Raw genomic sequence first — 15,092 nt, forward strand, 5'->3', positions numbered from 1 at the left:
AAACCTCTCCAAAAAAAAAAAAAAAAGAAAGAAAGAAAGAAAGAAAGAAAGAAAAAGAGACAGAGAGAGAGAGAGAGAGAGAGAGGACAAAGACAGAGAAAGCAAGCGACCAGGTACAGGCTCAGACCAGCCATCCATGGTGTAATCCAGTGTTTTAAGCACCACGCACGCCACCTGCTAGTCCCACTGATTCCTTTTCTTTATTCATCTTGTTCAACACAAAATTGGGCTTTCTCACAAGTTCACCCAAGTTTTTGGCCTACACTTTGCCCTGTGCAGCCAAGCCCCACCCACACGCAAGTAAAAACTCCGCCCCTTTTTGCAGACATAGCCCCTCCCCTTTCACAGCATGCCACGCCCACCCTGCCCAATCGTCCTGTCCCCAACCAAGATCCACCCCTCTTGGCTCCAGTTCAGTCCCGCCCCTTTTTGTATCTGTGCCAAGCTCCACCCATGTCAATGAAAACTCCACCCCCTTGGGTTGCACTCAGCTCCGCCCCTTCCACAGCAAGTCAAGGCCCCGCCCCCTGTGGGAAGCCCATCTCACCCGTCGGGCGCGCCCCCTGGCGGTGGCGAGGGCGGTGGCGGCGTGCGTAGCAGCAGCGGCCCAAAGGTGGCACCCAGAGCTCGGACCGCGGGGCCCGAAGCTGGGGCCCGGCGGGCCACCCGGACCAAGTGCTGGAGTAGGAAGCGCAGCGTGAGTGCTCGGTGCAGCGGCAGCGTTGGGGGCTCCAGCGCCGGCCCCACGGGTCCTGCAGCCTCTGCAGACAGATGGCCAGGGCAGGGTAAGCCCGAGCCGGCATCTGCCCACCCACCGCAGGTCCCCTCTGCATCCCGGGCTCCCCACCAGGCTCACCTCGGAGAGCCCGGTGCGCCTCAGCCGCTGCTTCGGGCGTCACGAGGGGTGCAGGGAGCGCCATTAGGAAACTCTTAATGCCATCGGATAGAGCTGCCGCGTCCCACTGATCCACGTCGCTCAGGGACCAATCTGGGGGGTGAGAGCGCACACGTCCCACCACCTGCAACCCCTACAGGCTGGCTCCTCCCAACCCCTGCCCATCAAGTCTCTCCCTCACCTGTCCGCGGGGCGGGCAGCTCCGGCCTGTAGTGCGATTCGCTGTCCAGCCCTGGGGACAAGGCGGGACAAGTGAGTTCTGATCTCAGTGAGTTCTGATCCCAAGTTCCCTTGTGGGATTGGGGTGGCTCTTTGACTCCCCCATGGTCTAGCTTTGGAGCTCAGAGTTAATGTGGAGGGAAAGGTCCCTTTTCCCCCGGGGGAATCACTCCTTCCCTACTCCACAAGGAGGTCTGCAGCCTCCAAGCTGAGCCTTGGCCTTTGCAGACGAAGACAAGCAGAACGCAGGGAATACAGACACGGGGAAGCTCACCCGTCCGCTCCATGGCCTCCACCAACTTCACCAGAAGAGGGGGTGCCGCATCCGGTGGGCAGAACTGCTCCGCCAGGTCGGGGAGGGTAGGGCCTGGTAGGACAGGGTGGCGTGTTGGTGGGGGTCTCTGGAAGGACCCCAGCCCCTCTCTTTGTTAGCAAGCATCTAACATCAAGACCACCAACCCAGGGAGAGCAGAGACCTTGACCGGAGGGGCTCAAACGTGTCCCCTCAAAAGCCTCTGTTGGGGGACTGGCAGGTGGCATGGTGGTTAAGGGCGCTGGACTCCCATATGGCCAACCGTGGTTCAAGTCCTGGACCTGGCAGCTTCTTTTCTCGCTTTCTCTCTCTCTCACTCTATCCTTTTCTGGTCAAATAAAAATATATAAATAAAGTTAAATAGGGATCAGCAGTTGGTATAATGGCTATGTCGCTGGACTCCCAGGTAGTCGACCATAGTTCAAGACCCGGACCCGGTGGCTTAAACTCACGCCAGTTGCGTGTGCGTGCATGCCCAAGATCCCGAGAGGAGAATGGAGCAGAAGGGATTGTGGCATGGCCATCCCCCCCGGGGGGGTGATCTGTCTCTTTCTGTCTCTCTCTGTCTTTCTGGCGAGCACATGTGCCCTATAGCAAAAACCTCTCCAAAAAACAAAAATAAAAGAAAAAAGAAAAAAGAAAAGAGACTATGGCATGATCATCCCTCATGGGAGGTGATTTTTATTCTCTCTTTGGCGAATACACACACTCTATGGCAAATTAAAAAGAAAAATATCCAAAAAACAAAGAATTTTTTTTTTTTTTTTTTTAAGAGGTTTTTGCTATAGGGCACGTGCACTTGCCAGAAAGACAGAGAGAGACAGAAAGCAAGAAATCACCGGATGGCCACACCTTCTCCTCCATTCTCCTCTCGGGATCTTGGGCACACACGCACACGCATCCGGCGTGAGTTTTAAACCACCGGGTCCGGGACGCGAACCGCGGTCGACTACATGGGAGTCCAGCGACATGGCCACTACGCCAACTGCTGGTCCCCCAGAAAGTTAGAATTTTGAAAATATTCAGGCTGGCCTCGTAAAAAATAAAATGGCAGAGGGTAGTGATGTGTAGTGGTTAGGGCGCTCGACCTCCTGCATGGCTGTCAGCTTGAAAGTGACGCTGGGTGTGTGTGTGTGTGTGTGTGTGTGTGTGTGTGTGCGCATGCGTGGGCACTCCAAACCCCAGGAGAATGCAGAAGGAATGGTGGCATGGCCACCCTCCCCCAGGGAGTGATCTCTGTTTCATTCTCTCCAGCAAGGGCATGCATCCTCTGGCAAAACCCTAAAAGAATGAAATGGTGACGCCAGCAAATGACATAGTGGTTACGTCATTGGACTTCCACGTGGCCAAACATGGTTTGAGTCCCAGACGTGGTGGCTTGAAATTCATGCCAGGTGCATATGTGTGTGTGCCCAAAATCCTGGGAAGTAAATAGAGGAGAAAGGACTGTAGGGTGGCCATCCCCCCTGGGGGATTATTTCTCACTTTCACTCTCACTGTCTCTGGGTCTCTCTTTCTGGCAAGCACACACACTCTAAGACAAAAAAACTTTTCTTTTTTCTTTTCTTTTTTGGGGGGAGAGCTTTTTGCTATAGGGCATGTGTGCTCATCCACCAGAAAGACAGAGCGAGAGAGAGAGAGACAGAAAGCGAGAAATCACCCCCTGGCGGGGGGATGGCCACACCGCAATCCCCTCTCCTCCATTCTCCTCTCGGGATCTTGGGCACGCATGCCCACGTGCCCAGTGGGAGTTCAAGCCACCGGGTCCAGGACTCGAACCGCGGTCGACTACAGGAGAGTCCAGAGATGTAGCCATTATGCCGCCTACTGGTCCCATCCTTTTCTTTTTTTGTTTAAAGAATTATTTTATTTAAGTTTGTTTATTTATTTATTTAAATTTGTCTAGAGAGAGAGAGAGAAAGCAAGCTGCCAGGTCAAACCAGTTGGCCATGTGGGAACTCACCACCCTTAACCAACATTCCTCGAACCGCGGTCGACTACAGGAGAGTCCAGAGATGTAGCCATTATGCCGCCTACTGGTCCCATCCTTTTCTTTTTTTGTTTAAAGAATTATTTTATTTAAGTTTGTTTATTTATTTATTTAAATTTGACTAGAGAGAGAGAGAGAAAGCAAGCTGCCAGGTCAAACCAGTTGGCCATGTGGGAACTCACCACCCTTAACCAACATTCCACTTGCTGGCCCCAAGGCAAAAACCTCTTTTAAAAAAAAAAAAAAACTGAATGAAATGGTGTGTTTAGGATAGCAAACGGAGGACATGTCTAAGAGATCCTTAACTTAAACGATTACCATAGATAGACGGCCAGGAACTATTCTAGACTATGTGGGAAAAGCCCTGAAGGCATTTCAGAGAGCTTCAAGGCTGCCCCCTGCCAAGACAGCCCCAGAGCAGAACCTCCAGGGCTCCGTTTCCAGAAGGGCACCCTCAGGACCTCGAACCTAGGCTGGCTCTCTTATCTCTGTGTGGCATTCCTTAGCTGCCCAAGCTCAGGGCTCAGAGCTGAGCCCTGAAGGGTGGAAAAGCAAGGCTTTGGCAGCATCCAGGTGCTGATCATTGTATAACTGCACAGAGACTGAGGGCTGCCAAGCCATGGTGGCCTCGTCTTAGATCTCCAAGGAAGTCACAGACAGCTTGCGGGGGCCCAGGCAGGACTGAGCTACTGCAAAGTCCTTACCAGGACACTGTCCAGTAGAGCCACAAAAGTGGGTCTGTTTCGGAGATTACAGAACTCTAGACCTACCGGCATGCGACTCCAGCTTGGGAGAACTGGCTGTGAGGGCCGCTTCAAGGGATGAGCCCAGCAAAGCCTGAGGGCAGGGCTGCCTGAGGTCTCGGGTGCTGCAACCCCTCTCCCCAACTGTATCCAGGAGGTTGCCCATGCATGCAGTGAACAATTATTTGGGTACTCTTTTTTTTTTTTTTTTTTTGGAGAGGTTTTTGCTATAGGGCGCGTGCGCTCGCCAGACAGACAGAGAGAGACATAGAGACAGAAAGCGAAAAATCACCCCCTAGGGGGGAGTCAAGTGGACTCCCACGTAGTCGACCGTGGTTCGTGTCCCGGACCCGGTGGCTTAAAACTCACGCCGGGCGCGTGTGTGTGCGTGCCCAAGATCCCGAGAGGAGAATGGAGGAGGAGGGATTGCGGCGTGGCCATCCCCCCTGGGGGGTGATTTCTCGCTTTCTGTCTCTCTCTCTCTCTCTGTCTTTCTGGCAAATGCACGCGCCCTGTAGCAAAAACCTCTAAAACAATTTTAAAAAAAGAAAGATTTTGGCCATTGGGCATATGTGCTTGCCCAAGAGGGAAAGTGAGAAATCACCAGCCAGGAGATGGCCATGTCACAATCCCTTCTCCATTCGTCTCTTGGGATTTTGGGCGCACGTGCATACTTACTCGGTGTGATTTTTCAAGCCACCAGTCTGGGACTTAAACCAAAGTTGGTAATGTGAGAGTCTAGTGCCTTAACCACCATTGCTACATCATGCTGGCCCCTAAATTTAAAAATCGTTTTATTTATTTATTTATTTTTTAAGAGAGAGGTTTTTGTTAGAGGGTGCATGTGCTCGCCGGAGAGACAGAGAGATAGAAAGCAAGAAATCACCCCCCAGGGGGGATGGCCATGCCACAATCCCCTCTCCTACACTCTCCTCTCAGAATTTTATTTTTAAATTACTTATGTGATTTTATTTATTCATTCATTTTCTTTTTTAATTTGGCCAGAAGGACACAGAGAGAGAGGTGAACGCGAGAAAAAAAGCCACTAGGTCCAAGATTCGAACCATGGTCAGCCATGTGGGAGTTCAGCGCCTTTATCCACCACACCACTTGACAGCCTCCAGAATTTCTTTTTTTGGAGAGGTTTTTGCTATAGGGCACGTGCGCTCACCAGACACACAGAGAGAGACAGAGAGACAGAAAGCGAGAAATCACCCCCCAGGGGGGATGGCCATGCCACAATCCCTTCTCCTCCATTCTCCTCTCGGGATCTTGGGCACGCATGCACACATGCCCGGAGTGAGTTTAAGCCACCGGGACCGGGACGCGAACCGCGGTCGACTACGTGGGAGTCCAGCGACATAGCCATTACGCTAACTGCTGGTCCCCAGAATTTTGGGCATGCATGTCCACAAGCCTGGCGTGAGTTTTAAGCTGCCGAGTCCGGGACATGAACCGAGGTCGCTTATGTGGGAGTCCAGCGATGCAACCATTGTGCCATATGCTGGTCCCCTAAATTTAAACCTTTTTTTTTTTTTTAAAGAATTAACTTTATTTATGTATTCATTCATTTATTTAAAAGTGACCAGAAAGGGACAGATTGAGTGAGAGAGAGAGAGAGAGAGAGCAGGCCAAAGAGAGGGAGGGAAAGGGAGAAAGCAGGCCGCCAGGTCTGGGACTTGAACCGTGGTCAGCCATGTGGGAGTCCAGCGCCCTCCACCACCACGCCACCTGCCAGCCAGTGGTATGGTGGTTGGAGTAGCTGAATCTCCTATGTCCAGCTATGCAGTTTAAGTCCTGGACACACGGGGTGTGTGTGCGTGTGTGCCCAAAATCCCAAGAGGAGAAGAGATTGTGGTGTGATTTCTCACTGTCCCTCCTCCCATCCCTCTAAGTGCACGTGCGTGTCCTAGAGCAAATTAAACAACATGGGGCCGGGAGGTGGCACAGAAGGTAAGGCACTGGACTCTCATGTGGTCGACCACAGTTCGAGTCCTGGACCCCGGCAGCTTGAATTTCACGCTGGGCACATGGACACACATGCCCAAGATCCCAAAAGAGAATGGAGGAGAAGGGATTGCAGCCTAGTCGTCCCCTCTGGGGGTGATTTCTTGCTTTCTGTCTCTCTGGCAAGCACAGACACCCTATAGCAAAAAAATCTCTAAAACAACAACAAAAAAGAAACTTCAAGAAGAGAAGTCTGCGTGAAGACAAAAAGGAAGACTGAAGGGACTAGCAGCAGCTGGCATAACGGCTATGTCGCTGGACTCCCATGTAGTCGACCTTGGTTCCAATCCCAGACCTGGTGGCTTAAACTCAGGCCGGACACGTGTGCGTGCGTGCCCAAGATCCCGAAAGGAAAACAGAGGAGAAGGGATTGCGGCGTGGCCATCCCCCCTGGGGGTGATTTCTCGCTTTCTGTCTCTCTGTCTCTGTCTTTCTGGAGAGTGCATGCACCCTATAGCAAAAACCTCTCAAGAAAAAAAGAAAGAAAAAATAAATAAAATAAAAACATACCTAGTAAGCTATAAGTTTAATATTTATTTTTTAAAGAATTATTTTATTGGAACCAGCAGTTACCATAATGGCTATGTCTCTGGACTCCCATGTAGTTGACCGCGGTTCAAATCCCGGACCTAGTGGCTTAAAATTCACACCGGGCGCGTGTGTGTGCGTGCCCAAGATCCCAAAAGAGGAGAAGGGATTGCGGCGTGGCCATCCCCCCTGGGGGGTGATTTCTTGCTTTCTGTCTCTATGTCTCTCTCTGTCTGTCTGGCGAGCGCACATGCCCTATAGTGAAAACCTCTCCAAAAAAAAAAAATTAAATAAAGAGGGACCAATAGGTAGTGTGGTGGTTAAGGTGCAGGACACACCCACATGGCTGACCATGGTTCGAGTCCCGGACCTGGTAGCTTGCTTTCTCACTTTCTCTCTCTCTCTTTCTGGTCAAATTGAATGAATAAATAATTAAATAATTACAAAAAATTAAATAAAGGGACGAATAGTTATTAGCATAATGGTTATGTCCCTGGACTCCAATGTAGTCGACCATGGTTCGAGTCCCCGGCCCGGTGGCTTAAACTCACGCCGGGCGCGTGTGCATGCGTGCCCAAGATCCTGAGAGGAGAATGGAGGAGAAGGGATTGCGGCGTGGCCATCCCCCCTGGGGGGTGATTTCTTGCTTTCTGTCTCTCTGTCTCTCTCTGTCTATCTGGTGAGTGCATGTGCCCTATAGCAAAAACCTCTTTAAATAAATAAACAAACAAACAAATAAATAAATCATTGAAACCTTGGAGTCAGCAGGTGTGGTGCAGTGGTTAAGGCACTGAACTCTCACATGGCCTATCGTGGTTTGAATCCTGGACCCGGTGGCTTAAAACTCACACTGGGTGTGTGTGTGTGCATGTCCAAAACCCGGAGAGGAGAATGGAGGAGAAGGGAATACAGCGTGGCCATTCCCTGGGGGGATGATTTCTCAATTTCCCTCACTCTGATTTGCTCTGTCTCTAGCAAGTGCATGCACTCTACAGTATTTTTGTAGTTTTCCTTATAGAGGTCCTTAATATCTTTGGTTAGTTTTATTCCTAGGTATCTTGTACTTCTTGTGGCTATGGTAAATGGAATTACTTTCTTCAGTTTGTCTGTCTGCTTGTTGTTTGTATATAGAAATGCTATATATTTTTATAAGCTAATTTTGTATCCTGCCACTTTACTGTATGTTTTTATTACTTCTAGAAGTTTTTTTGTGAATACTATTGGGTCTCCTATTTATGCAGTAAATGTCATCTGCAAACAGAAATAATTTCAGCTCTTCTTTGCCTTTTGGAATGCCTTTTATTTCATTCATTTAATTTTTTAATTTGACCAGAGAGAGACAGAGGTTGAGAGCGAGAAAGAAAGGAAGTGAGAAAGCAAGCCCCCAGAATGAGGACTCGAACCCTGGTCGGCCACGTGGGAGTGTCCAGCGCCTTCACCGCCATGCCAGCTGCTGGTCCCAGCATGGTAGTTTTTTAAAGAATTATTTTATCTAACTTTCTTTATTTATTTACTTATTTAAGTTTGACCAGACAAGGACAGAGAAAGAAAGCAAGCTGCCAGATCTGGAACTCGAACCACATGGGCCACGTGGGAATCCAGCGCCTTTAGCCACCATACCACCTGCCGGCCCCAAGTGGCGTGGTAGTTAAGGTGCTGGAAGCCCACACGGCCAACTGTGGTTCAAGTCTTGGACCTGGCAGTTTCCTTTCTCAGTCTCCCCGTCTCTCTGTCTCTGGTCAAATAGAATAATAATAAATAATTTTTTTTTTTTTTTTAAAGAGGGCTAGCAGGTGACATGCTGGTTGAGGGCACTGAACTCCCGCATGACTGACCACAGTTCGAGTCCCGGACCTGGTGGCTTCCTTTTTTTTATTTTCCCTCTCTCTCTCATACACACTGTGTCCCTCTCTGGTCAAAACAAAATAAATACATAAAGTTAAATAAAGTAATTCTTTAAAAAAAAAAAAAAAGAAAGAAAAGAAAAGAAGCAGATGAACTCTCAGTGGGAGCCTGGGGCTTCCTGGGCTCAGCCCCAGCCCCTCCCAGCCATGAAATTCTCCAGCTCCCGGCCACCATGTGACAGGGCTCTGGCCCTGGGCAGGGACGCCCTGGCTCATACTTGTGGCAAGTTGGAACCTGCAGGGCCTCCCGGCGAGATGGGCCAGGTGGCGCCTGGGGCTGGAGAAAGACCCAGCTGCATGAAAAATGCCAGATAAAAATGTTCCAAAGGACAAGGGCTAAGGAGGTCGCATTGCCTTACCTGCCGTGGGGCGTACAGGGGTTGCGGTTCAGAAAACTCAACCCTGAAATGCACGGTGACCAGTTTGCAAAATGGGGAGAGAGAGCTCCCATCAGAACAGGCTTCAGCCTGTGGAACTCGGGCTCAGAGAAGGACAGCCCCTTCCCTGGGGATGCACAGCCCGGTGGGGGCCTGGGATACACGAGGGCTCTGCTTTGAGCTCCCTGCTTAGAATTCAGAGAAGGCAATTGTAGTTGGCCTAGGGACACTCTTTTTTTTGTTTTTTTTTTTTTGAGAGATTTTTGCTATAGAGCGTGTGCGCTCGCCAGACAGACAGAGAGACAGAGAGACAGAAAGCAAGAAATTACCCCCCCAGGGGGGATGGCCACGCCGCAATCTCTTCTCCTCCATTCTCCTCTCGGGATCTTGGGCACGCACGCACATGAGCCCGGCGTGAGTTTAAGCCACTGGGTCCGGGACGCGAACTGCAGTCGACTACATGGGAGTCCAGCGACATAGCCATGACGCCAACTGCTGGTCCCTCATTTTTTTTTTTAATTAAGTTTTTTGTTTGTTTGTTTTTTGGAGAGGTTTTTGCTATAGGGTGCATGCTCTTGCCAGAAAGAGAGAGAGAGACAGAGACACAGAAAGAGAGAAATCTCCCCCCGAAGGGGGATGGCCACGCTGCAATCCCTTCTCCTCCATTCTCCTCTCGGGATCTTGGGCACGCACGCACACGCGCCCGGTGTGAGTTTAAGCCACCGGGTCTGAGACTCAAACTGCTGTCGACTACATGGGAGTCCAGTGACATAGCCGTTACGCTAACTGCTGGTTCTGTAAACCAAGTTTTTAAAAAACTTCATTTTGAGGGAACCAGCAGTTAGCGTAACGGCTATGTCGCTGGACTCGAGAAGGGATTGCGGCGTGACCATCCCCCCTGGGGGGTTATTTCTCGCTTTCTGTCTCTATGTCTCTGTCTGTCTGGCGAGCGCACGCGCCCTATAGTGAAAAAAAAAAAAAAAACCCTCTCAAAAAAAAAAACAAAAACAAAAAAAACTTCATTTTGACTAGAGAGGGACAGAGCGAGAGCGAGTGAGTGAGCAAAATAGAAAGGGAAAGTGAGAGAGCAAGCTGTCAGGTCCAGGACTCGAACCGCAGTTGGCCACATGGAAGTCCAGCGCCCTCAACCACCATGCCACTGCTGACCCCACGACATTCATTCTTGGGTGGTCCCAGCACCCCAGACTACCAGGGCCTACAGGTGCGAATGGGGAAACTGAGGCCTGGAAGGGGCAGGCCTTGGCCAGAGTTGCACACTCCTGGAAGGTCTGGAGGGTGGAGGTGGAGAGCCGCCCCGTCTCACGTGGGGATACGGACGGTGGCTGGACGGGGGCCAGGCAGAGGGAGGCGGTTGTTACCAGGGGGAGAGGCAGACTCTGGCTGGGAGCCCGGATGGGGCTGCCTCCTGTTCCTCGGGCTGAGGCGGGACACAGACCCGGGCCCTGGGGACACCAGATGCTCCGAGGCCTGAGCCAGCAACCCTGCTTCAGTGCCCTGGTGCTACCCCGTGCTGGGGAGCTCTGACCCGATCCTGTCTGGCCTATGTCTCCCTGGTGCAAAGCAGTTCATGGAACCTCCCGGGGCACCAGGCACTCACCCCTGAGGGGGGTCTTTCATTCTCCTTGAACTCTGGTCTCTAAGTCTGTGCACGGGGTCTCCCAGGCTACTCGGGAGGGTCAGAGCAGACCAGGCACTCAGCACCCTGGGCCTGGGCCTCCTTCCTACAACCTGGGCCTCAGTTTCCCTGGAACCTGCATGCCCCTGCCGTCTCAATGTCCTCCGTCCCCGACCGCCCTTCAGTATTTACCCGGGGAAGTGGGGTCGCTGAGGGGCTGTTTTCCTTAAAGAATTATTAATCGGGTGCAAGGGTTACATTGCTGGACTCCCACGTAGTCGACTGTGGTTCGAGTCCCGGATTCGGTGGCTTAAACTCACGCCAGGCGCGTGTGCGTGCGTGCCCAAGATCCCGAGAGGAGAATGGAGGAGAAGGGATTGCGGCGTGGCCATCCCCCCTGGGGGGGGTGATTTCTCACTCTCTGTCTCTCTGTCTCTCCAGTGACCGCACATGCCCTAGAGCAAACGACTCTCTGAAAAAAGAAATAAAAGAATTATCTCATGTTATTTATGATTGTTATTTTAATTCACCAGAGACAGAGGGGAGAGGGAAATTGAAAAACACAAACCTCCAGGTCTGGGACTTGAACCGTGGATGGTCATGTAGGAGGCTCGTGCCTTAACCACCACATCATCTGCTGACACTGGAGATTTTTTCTTCTCCAATCTCCTCCTGGGATTTTGGGCACGCACGCACACGCGCCTGGGGTGATATTCAAGGTGCCAGGTCCAGGACTCAAACTACAGTCAGCCATGTGGGATTTTTGAAGGCCTTCACCACCATGCCACCTGGCCCATGGTTTGGAGGCTCCTTTCTCTTTTTTTTTTTGAGAGATTTTTGGTGTTTTTTTTTTTTTTTTTTCTTTTGCTTTAGGGCCAGACAGACAGAAAGAGACAGAGAGACAGAAAGCAAGAAATCACCCCCCCAGGGGGGATGGCCACGCTGCAATCCCTTCTCCTCCATTTTCCTCTCGGGATCTTGGGCACGCACGCACATGCGCCCGGCGTGAGTTTAAGCCACCGGGTCTGGGACTCGAACTGCGGTCGACTACGTGGGAGTCCAGCGACATAGCCATGACGCTAACTGCTGGTCCCAAGGTCAAGGTTTGTCAAATGACTGTATGTCCTTATTCCTTCCTCCCTGGGGAGAGGCTCCCATGAAGAGGAGACACCCCCTTTTTCAGAAGGCCTGCTTGGGGCTCACCTGGCTCAGGGGGCCCATCTCGGGGCCTGGCGGGCAGCGGTCGGGGCCCTCGTGGACGAGGGCCAGGCCGGGCCAGGGCCACAGGCCCCAGGAATTCCACGTAGGTGCCAGGGAAGTCTCCTCGCTGTCGCGTGCGTTCATTGAAGCCGGGTATCCAACCCACGCTCTGTGGGCAGCGTTCGCCACCCTCGGCCACCCCCAGGGCCTGCAGGGCCGCCCGGGTCACCACCAGCACATCCCCGGGAAGCAGTTCCAGGTCCTCCGGTCGCTCCCGGCGGAATGGGTACAGCGCCCGGTACTGGAAGCCCTCAGCGCCCGCCATGGCCCCTGTGTGGTGGGGTCTGGATGGTCAGGCAGCTGCGTGGAGCCCCATTGGCCGGGGTGAGGGGCTGGGAGTGTCCACGGGGTCCTCTGGGGCGCTGGGATCTTTCTCTCTTGAAGTCACAGGCGACCCCAGGGGTCGCTCATGCCTTGTTTAACATCGTATTCCACAACCCGAAGCAGGGCCACCTTCCTGTGCCTCATCCGTCAACTGCAGATAGGGGTGGTGGTCTCGGGTCACCGGGTCACTGGGTCCCCCATCGGTTGGCGGGGTGGGGGTGGAGACAGGCTGCTCACTCACTCACTCACGAGGCGGGCCATCGGCACCCGAGGCTGGCGGCTCTTGCGGCTGCGCCAGACGGGGGAGCCGAGGACACAGCTGTCACCATGCTCGATTGAGGACTCTGACCTGCAAAGGGACAAAAGACAGTATGAGCCGGATGGATGGCCCGGAGCCCAACACGGGGCTGGACCCGAATCCCAGACTGGTCCCCCCTAGTCTCTGCCCTTTCCCCAGGCCTCTAGGGAGTGTGCGCTTGCTGGAGAGACAGAGAGACAGAGACAGAAAGCAGGAAATCTCCTCCCCAGGGGGGATGGCCACGCCGCAATCCCTTCTCCTCCATTCTCCTCTCGGGATCTTGGGCACACACGCACACGCGCCCGGCGTGAGTTTGAAGGCGCCGGGTCCAGGACTCAAACCACAGTTGACTACGTGGGAGTCCAGCGACGTAACCATTATGCCATCTGTTGGTCCCTCATGTAGATAATTCTTTCTTTCTTTCTTTTTTTTTAGAATTATTTTATTTAACTTTATTTATTTAATTTGACCAGAGGGACAGAGTGAGGAGTGGTGAAAAAGCAAGCCGCCGGGTCCAGGACTCGAACCATGGCGGTTGGCCACGTGGGAGTCCAGCGCCCTTAACCACCACACCACCTGTTGGCCCTTCCAAATAAATAATTCTTAAAGAAAGAAAGAAAGAAAATTACACTGAATGCGTGTGCGTGTGTGCCCAGAATCCCGAGAGGAGAATGGAGGAGAAGGGATTACACTGTGGCCATCCCCCCTGGGGAGTGATTTCTCTCTTTCTCACTCTCTCATGCGCCCATCGCAAAAATCTCTCTCTCTCTCTCTTTTTATTTTTAAAGAATTAATTAATTTTATTTATTAATTAATTTATTTTAATTTTGGCCAAAGAGCGACAGAGAGAGAGAAAGTAAGAAAGCAAGCCATCAGGTCCGGGACTCGAACCATAGTCAGCCATGTGGGAGTGTCCAGCGCCTTAACCACCACGCCACCCACTGGTCCCACAAAAATCTCTTTTAAAAAAAATGGGTGTACTAACAGCCTTCCCTGGTGGCTATCGGCAACAGAATTTCCAAGAACCTTCTCTGGGTCCCCCTGGTAGAGAAAGGCGCTCTTCATAACTCAGGAAGAAGCCAGGACCCAAACCGTGACCCACCCAACTCCAAGGTCCGGATTGAAGTGAAGAAGCAGCTAGCCAGGGCCAGGCAGCTAGACCCACAGCAGTGGGATGTGACTGGGGAGCCCCCAGGAGGGGTCAGGCCAGCTGGGAGGAGAGGAGGGGGCAGAAGCAGCCGGTTAGGGTACAAGGTCCCTGCAGGGGTTCCAGCCCTTGCCTGGAGGCTGGGTCTATCCAAGCATAGGACCCTCCAGGGGAGGAGCAAACGGGTGGGGGTGTGTCTCCAGCCTGGCTCAGTGGGGGCCCACAAAAAGGTGTCAAGTGGGAAGAGGGAGGTGTAGTGAAAAGCTTGAAGCAATTTAGCCCCGACTGTAGCCAGAAGAGGGGACAGCAACTGGGAGAGCAGGAGGCTTCTATGCAAGATGGGACCAGCCCCAGCACAGGGGGGACTTAAGGGGGGACAAAGAGGGCCACAGACAGTCCCAGCCCTGCAGGTCCCAGGAGGAGGCTGGGTGCTCGACGTGCATTCTTAGACAAAAGGAGGGTTGGACCATGAACTTGCACGAGGGAACCCTATTCACAAAGGCCAGGTAGTGGGAAAGCCCAGGGGGTGCCAGCCCTTGGCAAGGTGGTTAAGGCAGCTGGATCCCACACGGCTGACAGCACAGTTCGAGCCTCCGATCTGGCGGCTGGAAAAACACACCAGGCACGTGTGTGTGCGCGTGTGCACAAAATCTCAATTAGAGCAGGGACTGTGGCATGGCCATTGTCCCCAGAGGGTGCTTTCTCGCCCCTACCTCTCTGCCCCCATCTCTCTCTGGGGAGGGCATGCGGGTGACAGGTGGAGGGTCTGGGTTTTATCCCCCTGTCACAGGAAGGGCCAGGAAATGTTGAAACAGAGAACAGAGGCTGCAGGTTCCTGGCCTCTGTCACCTGTAGAATACAGGTGGAAACTGAGGCTCAGAGAGGGCACCTATATAAAACCGCCTGGATCCGCCTGCCCACCCCCGCGCCCTAGGGTGCACACGTTTGCACATGCCCCAGTATGCACTCCCAGGAACCAGCGATCCCCGAATCTGAGAGGTAGGAGGCCGGGGTAGGCCTGGCTGGGGGCTCCGCGGTGGAAGCCACGGTGGAAGTGGAAGCGGGGCCTGCTCGCTCATGAAGACGTGCGCTCCAGCCTGCGGAGACCCGGCAGTCCAGCCAGGAGACCGGAAGTAAGGTCGACCTCCGACCCTCCTGCACCCCATTGTGCCCCACACAATGCCTGGGTGCCCCTCACTCATGTTCGACGCCCCCATTCCAGGCAAGGCCTCCTTGCATTCGGGGCCGAGGCTTTGGCCCCGTATCTCGGCTAGGAGGGGTTCCTCCATTCCCAGCCGACTGTCCAGGCGGGCTGCACCGAGGCGTGTCGAGTCCGAGACCTCCCCCACCCCGCAGCCCCCCAATTCCCGCGGGGCCCCGATGCAGCCTGGTGCTCCATTCTAGCTTCCACTGGGGCCCCCGCAATTTGCTTGGGCGTCCAGCTTTCGGGC

The 15,092-nt window shown here is 53.1% G+C and overlaps 1 protein-coding gene across 1 annotated transcript in view; it reads right to left on the reverse strand.

Moving 5' to 3' along the window:
• The window catches only part of PIK3R2 (phosphoinositide-3-kinase regulatory subunit 2), a gene marked incomplete at its 3' end in the record, with an annotated part of 20,303 nt that extends 7,761 nt beyond the window's left edge, over window positions 1-12,542 (reverse strand). Inside the window, 5 exon segments of the mRNA XM_014587321.1 lie at window positions 548-761; window positions 857-988; window positions 1,077-1,127; window positions 1,389-1,481; window positions 11,816-12,542. Coding sequence (XP_014442807.1) covers window positions 548-761; window positions 857-988; window positions 1,077-1,127; window positions 1,389-1,481; window positions 11,816-12,137 — 812 coding nt within the window.
• Window positions 12,543-15,092: the final 2,550 nt, after the last annotated feature.

This window comes from Tupaia chinensis, unplaced genomic scaffold, assembly GCF_000334495.1.
Source record: "Tupaia chinensis unplaced genomic scaffold, TupChi_1.0 Scaffold000201_1, whole genome shotgun sequence".
Lineage (NCBI taxonomy): Eukaryota > Metazoa > Chordata > Mammalia > Scandentia > Tupaiidae > Tupaia > Tupaia belangeri.